The 27,999-nt window shown below is 43.3% G+C and overlaps 2 protein-coding genes and 1 long non-coding RNA gene across 10 annotated transcripts in view; 2 read left to right on the forward strand and 1 right to left on the reverse strand.

Annotated features, from left to right (window-relative positions):
* The window catches only part of LOC128893980 (nephrin-like), a 348,887-nt gene that overhangs the window by 79,168 nt on the left and 241,720 nt on the right, over positions 1-27,999 (forward strand). The gene's annotated exons all lie outside the window — the stretch shown is intronic.
* Positions 3-19,774, reverse strand: LOC128893982 (glucose dehydrogenase [FAD, quinone]-like). 2 transcript variants are annotated; one of them, XM_054155340.1, is made up of 10 exons: positions 19,601-19,774; positions 15,425-15,633; positions 4,375-4,503; positions 3,969-4,165; positions 3,076-3,435; positions 2,813-2,960; positions 2,415-2,732; positions 1,826-2,196; positions 1,340-1,434; positions 3-1,249 (listed from the first exon to the last, which is right to left on the reverse strand). In XM_054155340.1, exons 2-10 carry the CDS (start codon positions 15,630-15,632, stop codon positions 1,168-1,170), a joined length of 1,908 nt encoding a protein of 635 aa, XP_054011315.1. In that variant the 5' UTR covers position 15,633; positions 19,601-19,774; the 3' UTR covers positions 3-1,167. The 2 variants fall into 2 exon arrangements, with proteins under 2 accessions (XP_054011315.1, XP_054011314.1); XM_054155339.1 differs by lacking the exon at positions 19,601-19,774 and adding an exon at positions 15,876-16,020.
* Positions 4,442-27,994, forward strand: LOC128893987 (uncharacterized). 3 transcript variants are annotated; one of them, XR_008461439.1, is made up of 4 exons: positions 7,311-7,764; positions 8,195-8,829; positions 26,661-26,915; positions 27,349-27,994. It is a non-coding gene; the product is annotated as an uncharacterized LOC128893987 (long non-coding RNA). The 3 variants fall into 3 exon arrangements; XR_008461440.1 differs by lacking the exons at positions 7,311-7,764; positions 8,195-8,829 and adding an exon at positions 4,442-4,551; XR_008461441.1 differs by lacking the exons at positions 7,311-7,764; positions 8,195-8,829 and adding an exon at positions 16,499-16,575.

The raw sequence follows: 27,999 nt of genomic DNA on the forward strand, positions 1-27,999 counted from the left end.
AGTTCTGTCATAGATACTATTTTATTTACAACATTTTGATTTACAGTCGCCGATGTTGCTTTCTCCCGTATCGCTGACGAGCTAACTTATACTTATTGGCTGGCTGCTCCTGGACGCGGGCAGTACCGAATCTCTTTGGTCTTGAGAAGTGGTTAAAGCTCCCTTTCTCGAAGCTCTCGTTAGAATTTCAATTTTTGCTCGGTTAAGATCTAGCCAATGGAGTGTCGAACTTCCATCGCGGACGGTAGCTAATCGGGACATTATTTTGTAGCCTGTTAGTCACGGTTCGACTACAACGTCGTTGGTCATTCGACGTTCTTGACGAACGTATTATGGTTGACTAATCAGCACGATGAACTCGTTAAAAAACCACTGACGGCAATCAGGAGCGGGACACTGTTCGAAATGTAACATAGTCTATCTGCATCATTTCACTTGCACGAACTATGGAAGTTTTTCTCAAATTGAGGACAAGCGACGGGACGTATCCGATTCTCGGAATCTGACGTCCCTTTTGTTTTTCAACGTGAAGCAACACAAACACGTGAATCTACATAAAACCAATTTGGAGACAGTGACAAACAACCGCGCAAATATAATCATGTAACAACGATGTTACCTTGATAGAATCTAATCTCTGCGTCTGAAATTCGTTTGCGTTGGATTTAATACTTTCAGATAACAAGTGGACGGATGAGAATTAATTTCAGTACTATTTTAAGCTCGTGCAGAAGCAGATCGATGCATCGCGTGAAATTGTCGTTGCAACAACTCAATCTTTATTCGCTTAAGAGAGGAAACATCTCACGAAATGGCATACAGAGATTCGAGCATGCGTAAACGCATCCGAATCGAACAAAGTCTCGAAGTGAGTTTCGGGTCGGATTCGAGTTACGTGGGCTCGACGCGGACTCGACCATGCGCCACGAGAGCAGAGGTCGCAGGAAGATCGCGGTGGTAACGATATCGGTAACAGTTGGACGAAGGCTAGTGTCGGTGTTCGTTGGTTTTCTCGTTCCACGCGCTTCGATCGACTCTGGATCACGTTGGCGAAGGGAAAGGCAGGCATCCTTTCGTGGGGGCGTCTCTTTGGCGACGTTACTCGGTAAATTCGCCTGGCGAACGAGACTCGGCTGAATCGTGGACTAGATCGATCGAGGATCTTGGCTACCAGATACTCTGATCCCAGTCGATGTACTTGATCCCCCAGAGCAATAGATCCAGCGAGTTGTCGATCGTAGAACGGGAACTACGAAACATGGCAAATTGCTAGTGACTATGATACCCTTTCCGTAGGTTTGAGGCTTTCCATGCGGGGGTAGGGTGGGGATACCCGTACCATTGTGTTCCGCTGACACCCCAGTCCTCTTTGATGAAGGCTGCCGCTCTCTCGCCGATCATTATCGCAGCAGCGGCCGTGTTGCTGGACATCAGCTACGCAAAACATTTCCCCGTTAGTTTAGTTCATCGAACGCAGCGAAATGAAACGGATAAGTTCTTTTCATTTTTCAAATATTCTTAACACATCGTTGACCGGCAACTTTACACAGAAGCGACTTCGTGTCACCGGCTACTGTTTCGTAATTTTTGCACTACTGAACTACCGAATGACATAAACGTAAATACTGAGAAAAGTATATTCTATTGTTGAAAAAGAATCAAAAACCGACAGGACTAGACACGATGAGCAAAGCTTTTGCAACATTCTATATCGCGTTGGTTTTTATCAATTATGTTAAGAGTGAAGAGAGAAATTAATTTGGTATGTTTCTGATTGAACTATGAATGTAACAGTTGGAAGAGCGAAGGTAATAAATCGTAGTACCCGCGGCACGATGGACATGTCAGCAACCCGCAGTCCCTTGATGCCATGTACGCATAGTCGAGGGTTCACCACGGCCATGCGGTCGCTGGCGGGGCCCATTTTGCAGGAGCCAGCCTGGTGGTTCTCCGGGCCCGTGTTCTGGCGCACGGCGCAGCTCCAGTAGTCGTTGCTGAGGAACTGGTACTGTGAGCAAGCCTGCAGAGGTGTCTCGCTTAGTGTCATATTGTACTTCGCCATGGTGGTGGTGTTACTGAAGGCGAGAGCTTTCTTAATTCCATCGACAAGGACGGCCACGTCCAGATCGTCGGACAGATAGTTTGCAGTCATTAAGGGATGGGCGAAGGGATCCTTGCTGGCCAAACGAAGAGTTCCTGACATGGAAGCAGACACGGTTAATAAGCTTGCTCAAACTGGATATGGCATTCATGAGGAAATGACGTAATGTCATGTTGGAAATGTAAATTTTCGATCTCTTCGAGGTACATGCCAAACTTATCTGATCGTGAAGAGCATTTAAAGCTAACGGTCGGAAGCCATCTCAACATGCAAAGACTATCAAATTACAAAACCCGGAGACCCCAATCAGTACCTCTGCTGCGTGGATGAAGATTCGTAGGCGAAATGCTTATGCTTCGAGGTCCGTTGCTCATGCGGGCTCCCAGCTCTCCAGTAGCGCTGCAGGATGCTTGATATCCAGCGAAGAACAGCTGAAGATCAGGGTGGTCAGGAGTGGTGTACGACGAGGGGATAATTCCTGTCATTTGGGACAGGCCAGTGGACGCCAGTGGTCCAGTCTGGAACGCAACGTATTCGACAGCCGCCGCCCAGGACAGGTCGTACTCGTTTGGCTGGTTGATGGAGAAGGATATGGTGTAAGACACGTGATTGTGTAGATTCTCTCCCACGCCTGATAATGCAGAAAAATGAATTCCGTCATGAAAAATTCGATCATAAATCGTTATCGTTACATTGACACCCTCTGCTTACCTGGAAGATCGTGAACGACACTGACGTTGACAGCTTGCAAGTGTTCCTTTGGTCCAATTCCAGACAGCAGCAACAACTGAGGGGAGTTAACCGTTCCTCCAGAAACGACTACCTCGAGTCTGGCTCGAGCGACTCGACGTTGACCGTACTGAAAACATGGAATGTAAAGGAGTGATTCGTCCTGGGCTTGTTAGTGGACTCGTCAGTAGGGCTACCTAGCAGACCTAGCATTCTACGAACTGTTCTCTCCCAATAATACTAACTTGATAGTATTCCACGCCTACAGCTTTCCCATTTTCAACAATGATCCTAGTAGCGGTGGCGTTGAGGGCCACCTGGAGGTTCTGCCTGTACCGAACAGGTCGCAGGAAGGCTGATGCAGAGCTATGCCTAACTCCTCTTTTCTGCATCGCTTGGGCAATCGTGAACCCGGTGAATTGGTCCCCGTTGAGGTCCTCTGAAATAGTGTAACCCTGTTCCGCGGCTGCTGCGAGGATGTCTTTGGATATTGCTGGTATCGAAGGGAACCTCCCTACGTTGAGCAACCCGTCTGTAGCGTGTCGTTTCCGGCCCACTCGGTTAATTTCTGTGTTATTCTCAGAGCACATGAAGTAAGGCAGAACCTGCGTTCACGGAGAGACAAAAAGAAGTTTGTCACGGTTTATTGGCGTGAATCAGACCTGGCGGATTGGCAAATCGTCGATTATACTCTATTTTCGCAACGCTGACTGTGCGAGGTAGGAAAGATCAGTCCTGGGTGTGGGCCTCTGTTAAGTTATTTCTCAACTCGACCCTGTATTGTATTTGTCGGTGTTAACGACTCTTTAATTAATTTTTTTCGTTTTAGTAAAATCATGGAAAATATCGAGATTCGAGTACTTTTACGTCACTATTGAAAGCAAGAGACTGAATATATTTTCTTTGCTGCTTCGGTAGCTTTAAACTCTTCCTTCCAATAGTTACGTGAAAGTACTCGAATCTCAAAATGTTCACTTGCTATAAAGTAAGTTTAATGACTTCAACGTAAAACACGCACGAACTTTTGGTTCACTCTAATACGTGGATATTTCTAATACACGAAGTGTTCCACTCCACTAATACAAGTTGTTCTTTCTAGGACTGATCTCTCTCTCCCCCATCGATCATCGTTCTTCACCTCGTCCCAGGACCATCCCACGTTGCCCATATCCACCCAGTCGTTGTAGTCCTTGGGGTGTCCTCGCATGTACATCATGCCATTGTGCACCGATGTTCCTCCAAGGACCTTGCCTCGTCCCCAATAGCATGATCCTCCGGTCGACAGGCACGCGTTCTGCTCGTTTACAGTCGTATACATCCAGTCGAGCTCGCTGCCTATTTCGAACAGGTGAAACGGGTAATTAACTCCCACGTGGGGGCGAAAACTCCATTCTCATAGGAGGTCTCGTTTCAATTCCCTTTCTCTTTTCTTCTGCGGTGGACCGTTCCGTGCAACGTTTGTTACACTTCATCGCGTTCGGAGCGTTCAAGTCCCCCTTATACGAAAGGAAACGCATCTTTCGCGATGAATGAAGCATACATACCTAGGAACATTCCCACCATGCTGGGAATGTCGGCACCTGGAGGCTCGTCGGGGCCTGCTTCCAGTAACAGGACTTTCCAGTAGGGGTGTTCGCTAAGTCTTGATGCCACAACCGAACCTGCAGTTCCACCTGCGAGAATACACAAGGACAGGATTTAAGAAACGATTATTTAGGCAGGTAACCCCTTAAGCTATAACCACGTGTGAGACTCGTGGTCGGATATCCGGGCCAAAACTGATTAACACGAGCCTGGTCCGTAGTGTATCGTTCGAGCCAACGTGTAAACATTACATTTTGGTACGAGCCTGTTGGAGCTTAAAGGGTTAATAGGTTGGCTCTCCCATACTTTTGGCTATAAAAATTCGACGACTTATTTTGCATTAAAAGGCCGTTACACGTGATAATTATTTAATTTTTGTACGACTTTGAGATTATAAGCTTTCAAAAGCTATTTCAAATGTTATTTTGTGTGACCAACAAAACCATGTAAGACCTTTCAAGGATACCGCGTTTTTCTAAGATAAGTCTAGATGTGACTTTTCTAGGAATTTACAATCAAACCGAGGGTGAAATGGAACATCTAAACCTCCAATTAAATTTCTCCTTGTTCCGCAGGCTGCAACTAGTTCCGTATTGCTGGAGGACGTCTCCATTGGACCTTGACTAATCTCGTATTGGTCAGGTGTACCAGTCGCGAAGAAATGTTGCTCTCGTGATTCTAGAAAGCGGCTCCGTAAGGTCTTGGCCACCGTGTATCAACAGGTAAAAGTAATTGCGCCTTGTATGGACGTTTATGGTTTTCGTGGCAGTGCAAACACGTTTCGCCTTCGTTTACACGCTGTTCGCAGCTGGCTGTAGATGCAAGTTAGCGTAACGGGACGCAACGCGTGCTATTCGAAGATGGAAAGTGGAAGTTCTGCGGCGGAATCGCGCTTTTCTCTCCGAAAAGGGAACGTACTTCACGTTAGCGTTGACCAATTACTTCGCAATTTATTTATTTCATTTTCATCCAATTCACTTCATCGTTAAACAGGTATCTAATAATAATATTTAATGCTTGTCAAAGAGAACTCAAATATTTTTCAATTTTTATAATTCGAGGGCTTCAGTTTGATAAATTAAAGTTCAGTAAGCGAGTTTCGTGCGAAATCACGTTTTCAGCCTAATCTTAAACGCAGCATATCGACGAGTGATAAACGTGTCATGCACATTGCAAGTAGACAGCACATATTTTTTTCACGAGTCGACCGTCTAGTTATAATTGCACTCAACAGTTCCTTAAACCAACAACAAATGACGTTTGTCAATAATTTACACACGTCATTGCAGTTCTTCGCATATTGTCCGAGCATTAGCGGAACTACATTGTTAAAATGAATATTGTTCTTGAAAGCGATAATACTCGAGGTGTATTTGAAACAGTTAACGAAAACTATAATAGCATTTCAAGGAATTTTTGAAGGCATAAATAAGATAACGTGGAGTCTCAAAGTCGTACAAAAATTAAATAATCAGTACGTCTAATGGGCTTTCAGTACAAAATAATTGTTTAAATACCTCGTTAACAAGCGTTTCGACTATTTCTATTTTACTCATTGCTGCCGTCAGTCTAAAGTTTTTCAACTGTATTCACGATAACTTAAACTGTATAAAAAAGAGAATGGGTTATAAGGAACTATAGATAAAATTAATCAAAACGTATTTAATAAATGGTTGGAAGCACATCAGCTAATAAGAACTGTAGGAGTCTAAACGAAAAATAAGGCTCGGGGATTCGAACCCACGATCCTCGGATCCACAGTCGACCGCTTTACTTACGCAACGTTTCGTGTTCTTATTTCACTCCTTATTGTTGGGTATGGGAGGCGCGGATACTACAGAACGTTATTAAATGTTTAATGATGTATTATACTTTAAAGAAAAAATGTAAATAGCCTTTCGCTGTAAACACGTTATCAGCAGAAAATTAGCGTTGGTTTCGCATTAATAGCGGCCATTAACATTTGTGTAAATACTATAAATCTCTATAATAAGTAGCATGCAAATGCGTCAGCTTTTATCTGTTTCAGCATTGAAAAATGTGCACGGCTCGACACAAATGGTGCAATTTGCGAGGCGTAGCCGTCAGTCCATGCTTAGAAAGATTAGTACGTTAACTTCGGGCTGACGTGAAATATTGTGGTATGGTTATCGTTGTTCCTTGTAGTTATTAACAGGCTCGATAAGTGCATACCCAGTTTTGGATTACTCAAGCTTAGTAATATTCCCTGGTGATACTTAGGGATACTTAGGATAACTCTTAGGAGCTTCAGTTTTCCGTGGCAACTTGCATTGATTCGAGAAGGTTCGACTCTGGCCCAAGAGGCAGAGCTTAGGACAACTGCTTCAGGCTAAAGCTTTAGGTCGCCTGTCTTCACTCTTGACGCTTCAACTCGAATAGGTGCAACTCTTCCACTACTTCTTTACCACTTGCTTTCATCACCTCCCATTCGATATTTGTGGTAAAACAGTGTTCTCCAAAATGGAGATCGCAATCCTTAGAGGGAAAAGAGGCCTATTATTTCTCTATTAATGCAATTTTCTCTCGGTTGAGAAAATTCAGCGTGTTTTGGGGAATCGAGCACGAAACCGTGCATGTATCTTCTTGAAAATGCATATAATTTTAATTACAAACGTAACCGTTCGTTGCGTCCGCAAGCGCTATAAATTCGCTGTTATGTAACCGAACAAATTAATCCATTAATATCTGCGATACGTATTGGCGATACGAGACTCGCCAGCGGTCCGATGTACAAACGAATATTGAATTAGGTCATCCGGTGCACATCCAAGCGTCGAATCGAGCCGCTAAGGCTGTGCGCTACGCGTGCAGACAAAGGTATCCAGTGGATAGCAAAGAAAGCGCAACGGCGCGGCGTGCGAATCGACCAGCCAGGTTAACGACTACTTAATTTTTCATTTAACACACCGTTCTGGTCTACTGGACGAGAAAACCGGCCGTTTTCAGGAACCTGGGAGAACGAACTGTCGCGGAACCATCGATCCCCGACCTTTTCGTAGCTATAGCAGTTTCGCGAAAAGAAGTTCCTTCTCGTTGGCACGCAGGAACGTTTCGCGGGCTCGCGCTCCGTGTCATTTTCCGGAAACGGGAACGCGTTCCAATGGCTCGAGATCGAGTGAAAACGGTTCTGCTCGGGCAAGAAACACGGTCAACACGGTTGCATAACAGCTCAGCTCCACCGTGATCCATTAAAAAGCCCAGGCAGTAAAATTACTCCAAGATAAAGTCTTTGGGAATTAATTTGAGGGAGATACAGTCCAGACTTTTTCTCTTGCACAATATTTACATGCGTCTCGAACAGTAAGGAGATATTTTGATTTTCAAAATTTGTGGATTCCACCCATACAATGTAAACCAAGTATGCCCTTTGCCCTCTGCACGTGTACCGGTACAGACAATAACTCTCGAGCCGTTCACCCGACTTGTTATTGTTGTCGAGTTCAGTTCCTCGAAAAACTTCGAACAGTAAAGGCGATACCGAGCGATCGAGCGTTAGGCCGAAAGTAATAATTATCTTAGTATTATTTAACTTGCAATTTCGTCAACTCGCGCATTTTCGAGCGAATGTAATTTACCGAACGCGATTCATTATTATCAATATAATAAACGGTTTTTTTTTTTTTTTGTAAATCTCGAAGAAGTGCTAACGGCAGTTGAAAATAAGTTGAAATTTTATTTTATTTTCTTCTCGACGTCCCGTTGTTATTGCGACGAATCAAGCATTTAAGTGAGTGCAACGAGTTAGTGCAACACCCTCAGCAGCTCAGGGGCTGTAGCATGCGAATATGCAGCTACAGTACGGGCTTAGCGACACCGGGGTACCCTAGCTAGATGGGGGCCAGTGGGTTCCAACAGGCGTGAACAAAAGACAAGACTAACGTTAATGTAATATACAGAGTTACGATAACGCGAACTAAGCTAAAATTAAGGAGTTGTTTAAGGCAAAGTAATGTCAAGAAGAATAGAAATAATTCTAAATTTCCACTATTATAGAAGATTTTCCACTATTTCTCGTCCCTTTTTGCCCCTCCCTGATCGAAGCAATCGCGCGGGGTAGTAGTTGTATTCGCTGGGAAACATATTTCGATACACGTCCGACATACTCCGTTTCCGTTCCGTCGTCGCTAGGACGACCTAACGGCACTGCGTTATTTACGTTGTTCCACCGGCAGCTCCGAGTCTATCCGCGCATAAAGCAACCGGTTCGTCGCTTATTCCGCTCGTCGATTTGTATCTTCACGGTCGACGCTCATTTCTGGTAGACTTCAGCGAACGGCCATCATGCTAAATAGTGGCGCAGCGGTGATATCTGCCTGTGGTGTCACTATTTCGCGAGCTCGCCGTGTGCTGAGGGGCTCCAGTGCTTGATTAGGAGGGTACCAGAAAGATAGGAGGTAAGACGATAAATGTCATTCGCGTACGTTAGCACTGCAAATTTTCTTTTACATTTGGACCTATTCTAAAACTGATTGCACGTGTTATTTCATTGTCTCGTAATTTGATTCAACGAACTTAAGAAAAACGTTCATTCGTTAAGTATGAAGTTACCAAAGAGCGTGTTATAGTTACTACCGTACAATTAGTGGAAATACGCGATAGTGGAAATTACAAGACGGAAGATAAAACGAGGAAACGTTCGCGGTGTTCCATATTTGAACTCCGTAACCGTGCGTTCTTTTTATTTCCTCGTGAATGCTAGGAAGCGATATACATATAATCAGCATGTACAGGTATAATTCATTGCATAGAATTTTATGTAAAACTAAAACCAGTCTGCAAGTTGTTGGTTTTCTTTCTATATTATAGAAGGTAAAGAAAAAGTTTATAGGGAACTTTTTACGTAGAATTTCATCGTCTCCAACATTCATTCGTTAACATTTTTTAAAAATTATTGCAAATAACGAATATATTTGCGCTAGATTCGGTCCTTGAGCGAAGAAATTTGATTGATCGATACCAGACAGGAAATGAATATTTAGTTCAAATCTTTGCTTACTATCAAAAAATAGAGAAAAAGTTTATCGGAACCTTTTACGTTGAATAAACTCGAAACATTTTTGCAAATTTTTGAAAATAACGAATATATCCACGATAGAATCGACACCCCGGAGGCTATATCGCGTTGATTCGCGGATGCCCGGCGGGGTGGTACCGCGAAAAATGGCGTAACCGTTTAGGCGAATGTCGCCGCTAAAATAACGCGAATAGAGGGATACGGTGAATATTCGGCGAGATTATGCAAATACGGGTTCGTCGGAGCGTAAACTATTCCGCGAATTTCGTGTTTTATCGTCGTTACCCGCGCGCGTACGGCCGGTACGTACACCTGTGATTCAATCGCTTCTTCGTTAACGATCGAACGTTACGGTAATATCCGTATAGCCTTAATTACTCTGTCTTCGGAAGGAACCGGTTCTCCGCGAGGATTTATGTAACCTGGAGTATCGTGCTCCTCGCGGCAACTTCCGGTTACGATTGCCACCAGGCGGGGAAGGTATACTTTTATACGTCGCCTTCCAGTTCTCAATGGTATCCATCGATAAAAAGAAGAGATCGAGTCGCGCCTGAACATGATTGCTCCCGCAGATGCAGACTGTCGTCTGTACTTTCCATCGAGCGTTCGCAAAAACCCTCTGTCACGGCGATTTCCAGGAAACTTTTTCACCACCTGCGGTTTATAAAACCTAAATATTCCGAAGCGAATCGGCCACCGATGAAAGTTCACGTTCCCGTGCAGTGTTCTTGATTTAACCGTTTCCGATGGATATCTCGATAGTCGATTGTTAAAAGCAGGCCTAGACCATAGCTACCATCGTCTCGATCGATTAAGAAAAGTGGCGCTTCGATAACCAATGCAATGTCTAAAATCTTTCCGCGGCTTCTAGCCTTAGAATATTAAAATAGAACTCGCGTAACTCGGAGGCCCGAAAGGAATTTGTCCAGTTAATAAAATTCCTATGTCGATCATAAAAGAGGAAAGTAAACGGAACCCATAATTCTATATCACGCGTTAATGTCTACACCTGCCATTAGTAAGCTAAAAAATCCAAGAACGGTAAGATATCTGAAAGAGGTGGATGGTAAATAGTTTGCGATTATCTGAACTTTTAAATCTCGTAACGCAACCGAGCAGCGCCTCGCGTGCAAACGAGATATCGACCATCACCGTTTCTCCAAAGTCATTATATCCTAACAAGAGAGCATGGATTCGTAATTATAACATGTTGGAATAGGACACGGTTCATACGAAAAAGCAATGAGACGCGGGAGTTTCTGTTGCACTTTCTCTAGGAGGGGAACTATGATTATTGACACAAGCGGATCGGACTGACGTACGAGGACGCGTCGGAGAGAAACGGAGCATCCTTGATGCGTTTGCGTCATTAAAATATTGCGTTGCTGAATTAACGAGGCCACGGGCTTCGAAACCTTGGTTCGCAATTTCGCTATAATTAGCCGAGAGTTAGACACCCAGGTCTCGAGCACTGTCAACCGTTGACAATGGAACGTCATTTAGAGTGGTGAGTCCTCGCCTTACGTAGTTAATTCATTCCGAAGCTTTCCGCGTGAGAGGAATTGCACGAATACTAGAGCTGAGTAGAATTTTATGCGAACGACAGGTGACGAACAGAGTCTCTCTATAGCGAATTATTCGCCACGTTTGTTCCATTATTCAAACGATCAAGTTACTCGACAATTGCAATTGTGTTTAGATTGTATTTTATTTAGATACGTTGCTGACAAGTAGATAAAAAGCTTGAGAATAGCACCGTCGATAAATACAATCGGGGTGCAACCAGTGTCGAGTAATTTCCGTTGACGAGAAACTTCTCCACAGTTTTCGCAAAATTTGGTTCAAATGGAGCGTAGAATATCTCCCTATCAGGATCTATTATGCAGGTCATTAAATATTCCCAGCGTGCGAGGGGGTGAGAATTATAGTAGAGAAATAGTTGGATGTTTCCTAAACGTAAAGCCGGTCGATTTTCCAGCCTCCAGGTTTCACGACAACGTCATTTTTACCGCTACGGGTTTACACGATTCAATCACGCTGGTCGAATCGATGTCGTTGGCGCGTTACGATCGTCCCCGTCGCGGGGCCAGCGCTGCGACGCCACCTCGTGCTCGACGCTTTTTATCGCCTTGGAAAATTTATCTCTAGGCGCCCCGACACGAGTAATAATGCAACCAGGCGAGACGAGGCAACGCCGGAAGGGACTGCCGAGCGTACGAGGGTTGAGGGGGTGGACAACGATGAAGCGCGAGCTGAAAATTAATTAAATTAATGACGCAATAATCTCGCTTACTCCCCGAATGAATAACAGTTCGTATTAATATCAGATCTAAACGCCGAACGATTCGCGGCCCATCGAATCGCGTTTTCGTCTGCTGCCTCGGCCCTCGATAATCGACGAATTACGATCGAACTGGCACTAGTGGCGCGCTTCGATTCGCGATAATTCTGTTTGACCTCCGCGTGCGCGTAAACGCCGTTTACGGCCCTGAAAATGCCTCTCGTTCCATTCGACGAGATACCATTGCTATCGTGGCTTCCACTCGTCCAGAAACATGTGCAAAGGGAAAAGGAAGGCTGAGAGCTTGTAAAGTCACAAAACCACACCGCTGAATTCCCAACAGTAGGTTTGTTCAGTGTAATTCGTATCAGTTCATTTTTCTTAAATAATTGCGACATCCGAAAGTAAAAAAATAAGAGCCAGGATCAACAACGAATATTCGGTTAATAATTTTAAATACGAGCATGAGGTCAGCTAGAGTTTGCATCAGCCTCGAATACGGTGAACGTGACCGTTTTCCACGCTCTCGGTCCCTTTCGGACGGCGTATCGCTTGCCAAAGAACTTTCAGCAATGTCATTTCGCTGTTGCGTCACCCCGGCGTGTGTCTAGCGTCGGTTTTTCATTTCCAGAAGTTATCCTTGGCGAAAAAGTGTACGTATCGTTACGGGGAAAAAGTAGCCGGCCAGTAATCAGCGGCGATATTAAATCCTGGATTTATGGAGTTTACTTTCCGATATCGTTATTTACCCTCCAATTCGCAATGCAATGCCTCGGCTTCGACGTTGAACGGAGATGTTTGCGCACGTGTCCGCGAGCAAACCGACGCGTGTGCTATGAACTCTACGATTCACGGCACTCGAGCAAATAAGATAGAAAGTTTGTGCCGGCTGGATATTAAAGTTAAATTGTTTGCATAATTTAACCAGTCATCGAACCGATTCGAACCACGCGTGACTAAAACAGCTCTGGCTTCTCGTCGCGTGTCGCGACGGACCGTCTTCTGCAAGAAGATGACGTATCTTGTCATTTGTTTCGCAAGACTGTTTTAGTCTGCTATTAGATCCGTACGAAACCTCTGCAATTTATTCGAATAAATCGATACGATAAAATTCATTTCAAAGTACCATCTGTTTGTCTTGATAAGCAAAGTACGTGTCTCGTGAATCGTCCTTCAATAATCGGCTTTAATTTCAATGGTCGAACCGACGAAACGGTCCAGTTGAAGTCGCGAACTTGCGGTGGGTTTCGCCTCGTAAAATATCCAATTACAAGCGTCTTTTTTTTTTTATCCAGCGCGGGGCGAAGCTTGGCTTCAGTCCTTTTTAACCTGTTAAACGGCCAGGACAAGTTACGTCGTCGTTTGTTTCACTTGTAACGAGTTAACTTGTCGTCCAAAGTTTACTAATTACACCCGTTCAGAAAATGCTAAGGCTCCTACCGTTCGTTTCTTGCCCTTCCAACACCTTTTGCCATCGCGGGTGTTCATTATACGTCGTTACGTTTGTTTGCTTTCATTTCCAAATTTCTCAGAACGTTTATCGATTAGTTCAGAGCCTCTGTGTTTCTCAAGAAGTAAGGACTTCGATGTCGAGGCTGTGGTATCAAATCGCATCGCAATTACTTGCGAATTTATCTCTCCGTAATTACAATTCAGCATACATATTGTATCTGTATATTACAATTAATACGGGTGGATGCCCCAATTTCAATTGATTAATCAATAGACGAGGTGCGTTTTCGATTGGAAAGTTACCCAGGCTAACGTTATTCTACCGACATAATATTATTCAGCTATATTTGTGCTCGATGAAAAAGCTTCGTTTCCAATAACCCCGTCGAAATATCATTCGAGATAGTAAATGTTAAACACTCCACAGTAATTACTGCGAAAATGAAATAGTGTACACGACGCGGTATTTTATTCGAGGGATACTGGAAACCAGTTGGATTTCATTTTGCAATGTTTTAGTTATTTAAAAAGCAATTTGGTAAGCCAAGCAACTAATAGAGTCATAGGTATTGTTTTACCCTTTATGCAATTGCTTCCCCCGCGTTTTTTTATATTTTATTTTCGCTGTATATGTGATACTTTTTCGTAGCACGTATTGTACAAGTAATAATCAATTGTTACCCTCGATAGAAAGAATTTCACATCGATGTAACATCAGAAAATAGTCAAGGGTGTCCGTTCCATCGAATTCGAAGCGACACTGCGCTTTCGAAGGTTCCCGATGATTTTTCCGATTAAAAAAATAAATGCTTTCCATTTCTGCCGTCCACAGCGACGGTGTTTGTCATCCCGCGACAATCTGTCGGCCGGAGAAAACACGAGGGAACGTTTCGCGACATTTTAAACGCGTTACTCGCTCGAGCGTTTCGTGTCCGCGCGATTGATTATTTAGTTTACGGATCGCGCGAGAACTTGGCTAACAGGCTCGCTCCGCGTTTCGCTCGCAATATTTGCATTTAACCGTGGCTGACATTATGACTGGAAAATCGTCTCCTCCGCCGCGGATTGGTCGAACGAAGCTGTGGCACAATTTCAGGACAAAATATTTTAAACAACGAATTCTGTGTTCTGTGTTAAACAATGAATTCTGTGTCCATTTTCTGTGGGAAAAAAGAAAGCGGAGCATAATATTTATTAGTAAATTAACAGTAAATTCGTTTTCAGATCTTAGTTGATATTCAACATTTGTCTAGGACTTTTCTGTAACCATCACAATTTTTCTCTAAGTCGGAAGACACTTATTTCAGTCTACTCACATTTCTGATATACCACCTGTAATTATTACTATTATAAATTAGTATTAAACGCCCAGGTTTCCAGTCCAATGGTCCCTATAACGGGGTGAAACTCCCTAAGCCCTGGATCGTAGAACAACCGACATTTGGCAAACATCGGTTCTTCCCCGAATGTGAACGATCGCGATGTACTTTTAACGAGCACGTTAAATTAATGTTTGCAGATATCGTTGAATAATTGTCCCTCCGCCACCTCCCTCCCACCCCAATAATGGGAGTTCTTCTCCCATTAAAGTCTATTATTATATTAGCTCGTTTGCATCGGACCGTCGAGGAAGTGTCGTTAATAATTTAGCTTTGCAGAGTTTCGATACCGTCACTCGTAAATCATTCAGCGAGAGCCATTTGCTTTCGTTGCGGTATTTCGAGCGAGGTGTATGAAAATTTCAACCATGTTTCGATTGGAATTATCGAATACACACCCACGAACGCATCGCTGTTCAACGCGGACAGTGCTATTATATATTCAAACTATCGAGGGCGCGGGAAGGTTATGCAAATCAAATGTGACTGGTATGTTCTACAAGTAAAATTACGATATGGCTCTTCGTTTTCTGTTTGAAAAATATCGGTGGACCGGAAACCCCTCAGCGACGGTATCAAATATTTTATTAAAACGGTATAGTTTATTCCCGCAGCGTTTCATTCGGTCGAACAATTATTAGTACGCGCTTTTATTTGCTCGATGGCAGAATTTCTGTATATGGCTCTAGGTTTTATTTTTGGTAGACCAGATAGATCCAATCACTTTAGATTAATCGTTGCAAGGACTTTTAGACTGTTAGCTACATGAAAAACTCTTCTTCTCTGATAGAGTATTTCCTCATCTCTTCTTCAGAGATTAGAATTTAGCGTAGATTAGCGCAGATTTAGCGTAGAGTACTCACCACCGACGACGATGAAGTCATAGTTCTGTTCAGGCATCTTGACCGGTCTCACTCGCTCGCAGAGCTGAGAAATGTCAGCTTGCGTGCGAACGAAAGTATCCAAAAGCGTCATGAAAGTCAAAAATTGTGGGCCTGGACAGTTGGCACCGAGGCTCGGTCCTAAGAACGGCTCCGGGCACGCGGGCATTGCGGTTATGTTGTACGACATTCTGGGAACAATACGAAAACGTCCAAAATGAATATTTTAAAGAACTTAAAAGATAAAACTGCTAACTCAAATTTAAAAGATGGATTACAGTTTGCTTCAAAACAGTAATCCACCATAACATATTAAATAGCATTACTTAAAATTGAAAAGTACAACATAATTTCATTCCTTATTCATATCGAAAATATATTTCCAATACGTTCTCTGCCAGGTATTAAAATTTGAGTTCACAAACTTCGTTACCTTTCGCGATGTCGCTTCTTTAAAGAAAGTGATATTCAAAATGTGGATTCAAGAAAGCCAATCCACTTCGGCTTTGACACAACTACGAATGTCCATTCCCAGTGCTCGTTTTTAAACGAACAGGCTGCGTGTGTGTTGAGTAAAATGTACGTATTACTTAGATATGTATAATGTTAAAATTTGCATGGTTCGCATAATGCATTCTTTTTTGTATACTTCGGTTAATAATTATAAAATATATCGCGCACCTAAAACTCGTAATTTTTTAACTAACAACTGTAATAAATCATACTTGGAGCTTTCTTGAATCCATAAACAATGCATGTCCGTGCACGTGCATTGATTAACTATGCAAATGGATTCAGTTTTCAAATTTTTGTCTAACATTGTGCCAAGATAGCGAAGATTGATATTTCTTGCAGCGTATGACGCGAAACCCTTCTTAACGCGTTGACTGGCACCCAGATATGGTCGACACGTAGAATACACATGAAGTCGAGGATGGGTGACACTCATATTTCATCATGTCACGAATGGTATTAACACATTTCCGATAGGCTCTGCTTGTTTTATTCGCATGCATGCTTATTTCACATGCTGTGAGTGCAGAAACCATGGGAAGAGTAGATCAAGCATAAAGCATATGTAGAATCCATGCATCAAGTGTGAAACAAGTGTGGGATGTGTAGAACAAGCAAGTGTGAGTATGTTTAAAATTTGATAAAGGATTCCACCCTTATTTCATACTTTTTCCACTTCTTCCACATTCCACAATTATTTTCCAAACTTTACACTTTGCTTAAAAATGCAGCGTTCCCTTTAAGTCGCGATACCTTGACTAAAGAAAATCGTAGGTCCATCAACTAACAACAGAAACGAAGTACACGCTTCAATCTTCAACTTCTCATTCATGAAAGTCACCAAGAAAATTGTTTACACCCCCGTGCATGACTTCAAAGTCGAGGAACTTTAATCCATTCGACACGATCAGTTGCATGTTTAGGTTTGGGTTAAACCTCTTTGAAAATCGTCTACTTCGATTAAAAAATTGTTACTTCCACCTTACAAAACGCTTTCCCTTGCATCATAGTAGACTTATTTTTCGCAAAATTACAGAACTAGGAAGTTTTCTCTTTTACGCGGAGCGCGTATGCATAAATAAATCGCGTTTCGTAACTATCATCTTTGTCCACCCTTTCCGTGCACGAAAGGTCTCTAAAAAGTGCTTTCTTGTGGCGAAACGAGTTAACGACTGGCAAAAGCACACGTTCGCAAGGTCCGTTCGCTGGTCAGTAGCTTCGGTTTAGTCGCGTGCGCTCAGGTATTCGTGTTTCGCTTCTGGCACGAGTTGTTTTTTTTTTGCCCACCGGCTAACGTCCATATCCGGTGCTCGCCAATCGAAGCCAGGGACGCATTGAAATCCAGCTAAATGGCGTGAATTCACACCAACTTTCTCGCAGGAAGACAAAATAAAAAAAAACCAGCGAGCCTCGACGCGACCCTTGTCCGTACGTGTCCGACGATTGTAATTCTCGTTTGGCTTGTTTCGCCTGGAAAGGAACGAGAGCCTACGCTTCCGATGCCGTTTACGTAAACCCGAGGTAAATTGAAATCACCCCGAAATAAATATTCACATTAATTAGCGAAACGAGGGAATTAATGCGCGCCTAACTAACCGGCCGTGTTAATTAATTTCCCTCTAATTATTGTGACCACGTTTCCACGAGCACGTTCAGGCTGGATAGCACACGTCAAGGGAGGTTAGCATTCGATTAAATTCGCCGGAAGAAAAGATAAAAGAACGAGATAATGTTAAAATTGTTTAAATATGTACGCAGGAAAATCATAAGCAATTCATCAACCTATGTCATCGTAGGCTTCAACTTTCCGTTGTTCTACCTTTTATTACCCTTTATTACCCTTCGTGAGGTACTAGTTTATTTGTATCGATATAAATAATCGTGTACACCTCCAATGATACGCAAGAGGGACACGCAATTTCCCTATATTAGAATTTTATTGGATACGTATGTACGTCTGTACGGCTAAATTATATCCTCGATGTATCATACTCGGAATTTGTAGTGCGCGTGGAAAGAACAGATCTGTTATCTATTTCAACATTTGACTGGTTACGAAGCCGCGAAGGATAATTATCTTGCACTTTTGCAACTATTCCATTAAAACCATAATGGCATAGAGGCAGTATCTCGAAAAACAACACGAATATAAATTTAATACTAATTTAATATAAATTTAATATAAATAAAATTTAATACGAATACTATACTATACTATACTATACTATACTATACTATACTATACTATAATAACCTCAAGAAATGCCCGTCTAATACCCCATATATTTATGCGCTACATTTAAACGACAAAGGACTAGAGTAAAACAGAAAAGTACTCGTGCATATTTTTATCCAAGGCAAGAAAAACGAGCGGTTATTAACACGCACGTCCATAAAGTGCAACGATTGCTTTATCATCCAGCTGCTCCGTGAAAAGCAGCGTGCGACGGTAATCACGATTTAGTAATATTTCATTGTTTGGGATTCTTAAATGCGCGCCGGCGCGGGAACCAGCGATCTACGTCGCAAACGATCAAAAACGCTGTTAATCGTCGAACGAGCTTATTTTACCTTCACTCGTTCGCGGTTGACGCTGGAAAATAAATTAAGAATATAGCATGGTTAGGTTGCAGATTTTTTCAGACGGTATTTCCGTCTAGGCAGCCTTTTTGTCGGTTCTACTTTCGAATGTCCAGTTTAACTAGAATTAGTGGAATACGTGGAAACGTGCGTATGTTACGATGTACTCGAGTTAACGCGTGGAGAGCACGTGCGACGTGTCGTTTTGCTTAAAGTTTCAATTTTGCGATGGCAGAGGCGAGCGATTGTTTGATTATCAATTATTACGCAGCGGTGTTCGAGAGGAAAAAGTTTCTAACGTCGCGCGTGGCTTAACTTCCGGGAAGAAGTCGCGGTTGTTGCTTAATATTTCTCGTTTAATAATATATGTATGCGCTACTCGAATAGCTTTAGAATGGATTCAGCATTTGAGGACAAATTTTGGTAGCGTGAGAAATATTTTAAAATTCAGGATGATAACAAGTGAAGTGGCTTCTCATTTTTGTGTTGCCAGTTATTTTGTCTTTCTATGAATGAACGAAGACCGTTCGAACCTGAGCCGATTAATTTTACAGGGAACGGGATGTAGCTTTACATACAAAAGAAAATTTCTCTCGTCGAATGCTTTCTTTCGTATGTAAAGTCATATTTTGTTCCTATTAAAATCATTCAGGTCAATTGACGTTGTGAGGAGATAATTATTACCAAAGGTGATTCAGTTTTGCAAATCATAAATAGAGATGTATCTAAATATATAAAATGAAAATTCCTTCGATCACCGAAATGAGTAATTATCGATAACGATAAAAATAGTTGAACTGTTCTTATACATTTTTTATTCACGAAACAAACGAAAATCATAGCGTGAAAAGTACTTTATTGAAAATCGTTCGGTACAGGTGTATTCGTAATAGGATTGAACTGGCTAGAAGCTATTTTGACGCAACACTTCAATCTTCAGGAAAGTTAAACTCCTTTCTAATCAAATGGATGACTTTGTAGGTATCGAGTAATAGTCCGCCGATTTTCGTAGCACCTTTCCCATTACTGTAAACGTGTTCGCCTGCAATGGGTCGTTCACCTTACCTTAAAACGTTTCCGTGCAATCAAGGAGCGGAGCAGAGCGGGTATCGATCAATCAAACACGACGATCACAGACTCCGAGAGGAGGTTCCACCACAGATAGCAAACGACGAACGCGTGATAAGACGAGAGATCGCACGAGAGGCACAAACTCGCTGCCACAAGCGAGCAAGGCGCAACTGTAAAACCTCTCACCGTCGAACGTCTCTTTATAATTCATCTCCCACCCCGTTGTTGTCCTTTACCCCGTTGTTGTCTTTGTCTCCTCGAGACACCCACGCGGGAGGATCTCCGGGAATTTTCGTTCGCGAATCCTCCGATTCGATGCTTCGAGTCAAGGCCGAGATCATCCTCGTGTCGCGGATTTTCCAAGGGACCGGCATTGTCATTCTCCTTGGACGTCTGAGCAAACCTAATCGCGGATCATTATCGCGTCTCTTTATCTTTTTCACTATTTTATCCCGCTAGAACAATCAGACATGTGTTTACCAGTGTTTCAGTAATTGTTGTGCGTTATTTCACGAGAAAGCAGTAGCTTAGGGACCTAAGGAAGATTATGTAGATTATGGGATTTTTTTTAGATCGAATTAAAAAGGTTGAGGGTGACGCCACTGATCCGAAGTATTTAATTTGATGGAGACACGAGTTAGAGATTAACCCTCTGAGTGCCAAAGGGGTATTGGTCCACCAATACAATGCCAATTTCTTTCTTTCTGAAATAGATATGTAATCCCTTAGAAAATATTTATCGAGACTAATTGGACGCAGGTGGACTCGCGGTAAACTCGGCCGCGAAGCACGGCGGGTCTGTTGGAAACTCGATTATAAACGGCGTTCGTTTCTGTCTCTTATTTCCGTGTAGAGTATCGGTACAAAGCGACAATCGTCGGTCCCTCTCCGTCGTTGCGACGCAAGAACGGTTTCGAAGCGTTCCTAGGTGAAACGATTCGGTCTTGACGATGAAATTTTAACGGGTGGAGTACAATGTTCGTGCGTTCTCCCCGTTAATAAACCGTGAATCGCTGGTTATTTCGGCCGGAATATAGTAATGTGACAACGGAAGCGCGCGAGCTTTGGTTGATACAGTCCAGGCCAAAACGATGATGCGCACGACCTGTTTGTTTATTTCTGAAATGATCCCTTTGTGTCACTTTACGTCCCTTTGTAATACCTGGAAGGTGGAGTTGTAGATGCTCCTTAAATACGTGAATAGTTGTCATTGGTATCTGAGAGGAAAAATATTATTTTCAACTGTATTAAGATAACAGGTCGAGGGGAATCAGAAGAAGAAGGTAAAGAAACCCACAAATTATAAAAAGAAAGAATCACCTCAGAAACAACCCTTATACGGTAGGGTACAATTCCAAAGGAAGAGCAAGAGAAATCGCTGAATTGACGAGGGTTACGTACAATGAGATGGACAGTATGTAGGACACTCTAAATGCGTTGTACTTTGTTGTATGTGCAGAAATAACAGTGGGGCTATCATTTTTGTTCTATACTGTAGTAGCATTCCATTTAGCCCAGCACAGTCGGATATCAGCCATTACCCAAATTACTCGCGGATAGTCGGTTCCAACCGATTACCATCGCTTCCCCGCGGGTCCACAGCGAAATAACCAAAGGTGTACGTATTTTTAAGGAGTGGAAGAAAAGTAATTGGTCCTTGCGTAGATCTCATAGGAAAATAACTCAATTCTACTTTCGATAAAGAGGATAGAAGGCTCTGATGAACGCAGATTTTTTTACCTTTCATAATTTAAATGTGATTGAAGTGGTAAAGCGATTTCGGCCAACATTTCGATCCAAACACACCACGGTGAATGGTGTTGATCCATGGGTTTCCATGGATTCGCGAGATCAAAGCCCACGGCTGCCCTTATAAGCCGCAGGATATTCTAGACGCGGCGCCCGCTGAAGTTTTTTAGACGATCCGACGAATAGACCCCGAGCACCAATACACGATATCAATACCCAGTCCGATTAAACTATTGGAATCAATATCGAGAATCAGCGACGAGAGCCCTCGAAAAATAAGCGTTTTTCGCGTATTGAATGCAGGCTGCAAGTTCGCTGGGAAATTTCGCCAAGGCGAGCCCGCGTTTCGACGTTACGGTTCATTCTATGAACGTGATTCCGACAATCTCGGTAATTTTTCGACCAGTCAGGAAATTGTTGACCTCTCACCCCCCGAATCGCTCCGATTCGAATCCCTGGGTTCAACGTAACGTCTATTAAAGGGATCGTTTTCTTCTCGTTTTTTAATATTTTTTTTTTTTTTAGCGAATAAAATTGAAGGGGTTGGTCGATTTCACTTGTGCAACCTCTGGTAATTCGGGTAAATTTTATGGAGCGAATTTCGAATTCGATAGATGAGTTTTAAATGCTATTTCATTCCTCAAATTCGGTAGGGTTATTTTAGAATTTATTTATAATAAATCTTTGATCTCTTGTGAAATGGTCGCGCGACCGTGGAATACCTTCGAAACCATGGAAGATCCAAGGCAAGAAGAATATTTGTCCCCTCAACCACCTGATCAATTAGCGCTCTTTCATCCTGCGAGGATAGGCGGTTCATCTCATCGCCATCTTCTAAGTGGACAAGTTTTCTTGCCCCTTGCGACGAACCTAAACGGGTTAGTCCTTCCGCAGCGTCAAGAATACTCCCCTATTTTTGCTTCCAGCAAAAGAATTCCGCGCAACCAACCGTCCATTAATACGTTCATTAATCTTGCTTCCGCGAGGGGGTTGAAGGGTTGGATGCAATAAACGTGGCGGTTTCCTGGCAGCCAAGTTCTCTTTCAATTTTGCCGTACACGCGGATCCTTACGAGTGGGCGTTGTTCCTCGACGGTGATGCGACGAGAACATTCGATGACTCGCGGGTTCGATGACGAACATCGTTTACACAAGGTATTTCCAGCTCCGTCGGCGGGCGCACGCTCCCCCATTGTTTTTCTTCCGCGGATTGTGTATTCGACAAATCAGGGGGCTACCTTCGCGGGAATCGATACCCGTCGCACGGTTTCGCTGTTTACTGTCGAACGATAACCGTCGTCGACTCCGCTGAACCTGCTCGATGACGCATCGATGACGGTGGTTCCGATCTAATGGGAAAACAATCGATAGTGGTAATAACTGTCGCCTGCGAAGCGCGGAATCTTAGTAATGAGACTCAATTATAATTGTAGGCGAGTTGAAAAACCAAAATGACTCACGCTCAAACGCTCTTTCCTATCTTTAAAAGTAAGAAACTCGTGTTACCTAAAATTTGGAATCGCGAAACGCGTAACAATCACGAAAACGACATGTTATTATATAATATAAATTCGTGCCGTGGAATTTTACCAGGCGTTAAAATCATGACAGTGGTCCTTTGAAGTGTCACGCGCTGTTTCGCGAAGCAGTGTAGCCATTGTTTGCGTGAGACCGCGACACGTGACGCGCAAAGAAGACACTAGAACGTCGGCTGTTTGCAGATTAAAGCGAAAAGTGTCCCGAGATAAGGCATACGCGTGGTATCGCACGATCTGACGATAGTATTTGCATTCGCGGATAATGCATTCGTGACGCGTTAATCGGTTGGCGTTGTTAAACAACGACACTTGACGGTACCGTGCGTGTGCCTAGCTTGAATTCCGAGGCGATAAACGCCCCGCGGGCACAATATTAAGCCTAATCATCGAGCATGCAACGGTCGACTGTTATTTAATTAAACGCGCGTAACTTTTAATGCTCCTTGGAAGTCGGGATTCCGTCGAGCTGACGTTACGATGGAACATCGAAATAATTAATGTTTAATCAACGGACGCGTTAATAGTTGGGAACATTTGAACCTCGATCTTTCGCATTGCATTCACGGGAAGTAAAAGATACCTTGGAAAATGCTGAATTTGTAATGAGGGAGAACAGTGGTTCGCAGAAATAAATTCAAAGCAACGACTAGGGGAGTAATTCCTTCATTATCTTGTAGTATTCTTCGACAATTCCTTCTTCTCGATATATTTATGAATCGTAATTTATAATAGTGCAGGAATATTTCACAAAATAAATTCATCGGATCGAGCCTCCTCTGATAGTAGTCAACATTAAATTACCCCTTAGAAAATTAAATATAAATTGAGGTATTTATTTGGACATTGCTCCACTCATTCAAGAGCCATTCCGAAGCCTGGAAAAATTCGCAGAAAGCATCTCCAGCATCAAAAGGTAACGACCACTCTGCCTGGCAGCCATCACAGGTTGCCGGGAGGGGGATGTGCACGCTTGTTTGTATTTTACGCGTTGCTTGCTTTATTGGAGCACGTTACGAGCATTAAGGCGACTCGGTTGTCGCACCGCGACCACTACAAATAGCCCGAATATCGTCGCGCGTGCGATGCACCGGTAACGCTCATCGTCTTTATACGCGCACTTGGTTTTAGTGCTCGACCCCATCGCGGTAAATGGCGATGACATCATGTAAAAACTCGCGGCAGCCAACCCAGGAGCTCGATACCGCGTCTCCTTTCGCGGATAATCCGTCATACGCGTGACAAACGATGCCATGCTAGACGAATCGCTATGAATCTCGCAGGGCAGTACTTCTGGAGTTTGTTTAATGGCATGTTTAATACTGATTTGACTACTTTGGACCACCTACTTATTCTGTTCTCTCAGACAAAAGCAATTCCAGAAAAATAAGAATTTGGTCCCAGAAACGTGAGGCTGCATCTCCGGTGATTCACTCGTGCATAATCTTTTTCGCACAGTATTACGTAAGGTGGCTCGAACACCCACTAATACCATTTCGTTATCCAACGGAACGTTGATCATCGTCTCCCATCGAGTCGTAAGCGGAATTGCCAGGCACTATCGAAGCCTCTGCAGCGAATTGAAAATATTCCCAGGCCCGATATACGCGAAACGAACTTATCGATTGAATAATTATCTACAAATACCCGATTGAAGTTCCGCGAACCGCGAGTCAGGAAATTGGCCGTCAAAGGCCGGGATAAAAATTGCCAACAGCCCTTTGGGCAGTTCGAAGTAATTCTTACGGAGTTGTGCGAAAATTTCATTCAACAATAAATTACATTTTCAGAGGGTGTGCATATTTTTAAATAACATTTATTTACGAGCAACGTAACACTTTACGGTATCTGCAGAGACCTTCGACTCTGTCGTTGTTTGTTACATGTATTTATAGCTACAATTTATACCAATCGACAATATTTTTCCTTGTATTATTGTACTCTACGGCACTAGTAATATCGTAATTTATGATGAATGGTGTTCATAGACAGATAAGTTGATATCTGTACTTGCAACATCGACTTTCCGTTTGTTATGTAAGCATAGACTTTTGCTGCTATCTAAAAACAAACCACGTGTGAATTCCAAATGGCTCCCAAAAAATCTTGGATCCTAAAGTAAACTCGAAATAGGCTTCATTGTAGATGTAGCAGATCCAGATAGATTAGTTTATGACGTGCGCAAGCATGACAAACGTATCTCGAACGTAGACAAATTGTGTATAACGAAAATTTATTCTTTCTTGAAACACAATCTGCTTTTGTTTTGTATGAGTGTTTCACATTAGCATACATCATAAGTCCGTGATATCCAAAGATTTCTTCGCGTTCTTTTCTCTTCATTTTAGTGCTCTATTTTTCCACGCTGCGGGAGGGATGTGAAATAAATAGTCGAAATTATGGTTCAAATCGTAACCGTTTAAACGCACGCTAAGCAACGGTATAGTATTACTAACGCATCAAAAAGCCCGAGGGACCCCACGCGATACCAGAGAATCTCCTAACGATCGGTACGTTGGCGTAAAAAGAATACACCGTCGTTAAGCAAAGACAATACACTTTTCTCTCGTTCGCGGTCGAGCGAACTAAGGGACTGTAATTTTCGTGTTCCCCGGATATATTAGCCGTGCTTCGTTTATCTTTCCGTCGGGTTCGCCGGCTCGCGATAATGGATGGGGAAAGAAGCTCGACAGAATTACGGAAATCCATCCCCGCTTTTTAAAAAGATCCGTGAAATCGTTGCCAAAGATAAACGTCCTCGGTGTCGCCCTGCTTTCCTCTTTCGATCCTCGTGCACGATCAACGTCCTCATCGCGGGTGAAATGCTCCGAATCCTCCCGAAAGAGATTCCCAAGGAACTTCCGTGACTTCTAATCCACCTTTTAAGCTGGGGGAAATAATTAAAAAGTTCAAAGGAAAGTCGAATAAAGCGTGTGGTTTCCGGTAGGGACAATGGGGTCTTGGCGAGGAGTTACTCTCGCCTGGACAAGTCATAGGGTATTTTAACCCTGTAGTAAGTCTTTTTTAATGTATATCAAGCTTCGAAAGTCGAAACAAATAAAATTAAAAAATGATTTGTCTCGTTGATTCGTTACCTGTAAAAATGGTCGTCCAGGCGATGCTTCGGTCCATCTCCAGCCATCGTCGCTCGAATCGCTAGGGGATGGCGATGCAATGTGCGAAGTAGCGTGGCTGTATCCGTGACTCGGAGAAGGGTCAGTTTACACGGCGGATACACAGCCAGGCGCGTAACACGGGGCCGAAGACTGGTGTGGTTACAGGATGCCCCCCTCGCAGCCAAGTTGGAAAGTTCGATCTTAGGATTGGCAAACTGCAATGCTCGTCGTGGCTGCCGTTTCCGCCCTCCTTTACTCATTCGGGCGAGTTCGAGAGCTTTGCTTAAGCCGAGCTTAAATAAGCAAACTGTCGCGCGGCTATAGGCTTCGAGCGGCGTTCCTCTGCCTGCGAATCCGTCGTAGCCGACTCCCAGTCTGCGTCGACGGAACTTTTTACCAGCGGAATTCTCCATCAGCCGACGCGACGGGAGCCCTTCCTCCGGAATACCGAGGAACCTACCGATACCCCGCTTCTAGCGCAGCCTGGAAAACGTCCCACTTATTTCCGCGGAAAAATAAAGCGACGGGCAAGTTACTTTGCCGGTTCTGTTAATCTTGCGGCTCGAGGACTCGACGATCCCCTGGAATATCATCCGCCCCCGTCTACGCGTATCTTCATCTACTGTAAATATCTAATAATTACCTGGGACGGAAGTTTCAGACGTCTCGCGTTCTCGACGAGTTCGAGAAACGTCAACGTCGTCGGCTAAAATAAATCAACGCGGAGGAATTCGGGGGAACCTGCAAACCCACCGACGGAAGAAATTATTATGCCGCGTAAGTCCTGGCCGTCGAATCCTTGAGATGTATAAAGCAACAACGGCGAGAAATGGTGCTTGCATTTGTGAGAAGAGGATTCAACTGTGGAGTGCCTTTTCTTCCTTGTGCCAGGAACTCCATTCGTGCATAGGTATGTCAGTGCGAATAATGTATATGGTATATCGTAGATTGAACATCGAATACTAGGTTAGCCATAAGCCAGGGAGATAAAGTATAAGGTAGATGAGAAAGAATGAATGAAAGAACCATGAATTTCGGATAATGTATATTTATTCATAAACGCATTTGCTTTCATTTATATTTGTGAAAGTTTATTAGTTATGAATAGAAATAAAAGGAGAACCGGGAAACGGTTGAAATATAAAAACCTCGATAATGTTACGCAATGTTCCGTGGTCCATTCGAGTCATACATTAAATCTCGGAAAATCAATATAAGGCGTTCGGATGAATTTTATTTCCATTCTGACTTGAAAATATTATTTTTCGTTTGTTGCAAATTGACTCGCTAAAGAAAATCACACATCCACGCATTACATCTATATTATTCTTCTTTGCCTAAAGGTGGCAGTTCTGACAGGAGGTTCCTGATTAATAGAAGTTGCGCAGCCTAATATTATCGCAAAGTTAGCGAATCGAAGGGTCGATAGGAGAACTAAGGCAACGACAGCAGAATCGAGAATGGTCGAGGACGATCAGGAAAACACCGAGAGACTCGCGGACGAGTGTCGATCCAATAATTCCACGGACCCCGAGGGGATGTAGAAGAGCTCTCGAGCGACATCGTTCGGCCATTGTGGTGGATGTGTTCTCGCGGAACCGGAAGCTCGACCCCTGCGGTAAGATTTGTACGATACTTCAGCCTGGTCTTCGGCTCTAAGTGTACTTCCTTGTATACCGCGGGGCTGAGCTGACGGCATCAAGTCGTTCGCGTGAACACTTCCAGCCACGCTGCGCGAGCACACATACCGAAGCTCGGCGATGCTTGAATTATTTTGGTGGTTGACCCGCCATGAAATATTCAGCATACTCTGTGCGTGACGCATTGCGTGAATTATAGGTTAATTGCCCTTCAGTGCTAAAGTTCAAGAATTCTAACGTGGTTACTGTAATGTTCCTCACACAATCCAGAACGAAATTGGAATAAACAGAAGCTATCGTATATAAAACATTTTTGTCATAATATGTTCTTAACGACTTATTTCCTACAATTTC

The sequence above is a fragment of the Hylaeus anthracinus genome, unplaced genomic scaffold (assembly GCF_026225885.1).
Source record: "Hylaeus anthracinus isolate JK02 unplaced genomic scaffold, UHH_iyHylAnth1.0_haploid 3, whole genome shotgun sequence".
NCBI classification, from domain to species: Eukaryota; Metazoa; Arthropoda; class Insecta; order Hymenoptera; family Colletidae; genus Hylaeus; species Hylaeus anthracinus.

What these genes read in the sequence shown, in the direction of transcription:
- LOC128893982 (XM_054155340.1), bottom strand. Translation starts at nt 15,632, where the DNA reads ATGTCGTACAACATAACCGCAATGCCCGCGTGCCCGGAGCCGTTCTTA. An exon ending in TGACTTCATCGTCGTCGGTG is followed by an intron (nt 4,504 to 15,424) that starts GTGAGTACTCTA and finishes GTATTCTCGCAG; the next exon opens with GTGGAACTGCAGGTTCGGTT. An exon ending in TGGGATGGTCCTGGGACGAG is followed by an intron (nt 3,436 to 3,968) that starts GTGAAGAACGAT and finishes CCGTGAACGCAG; the next exon opens with GTTCTGCCTTACTTCATGTG.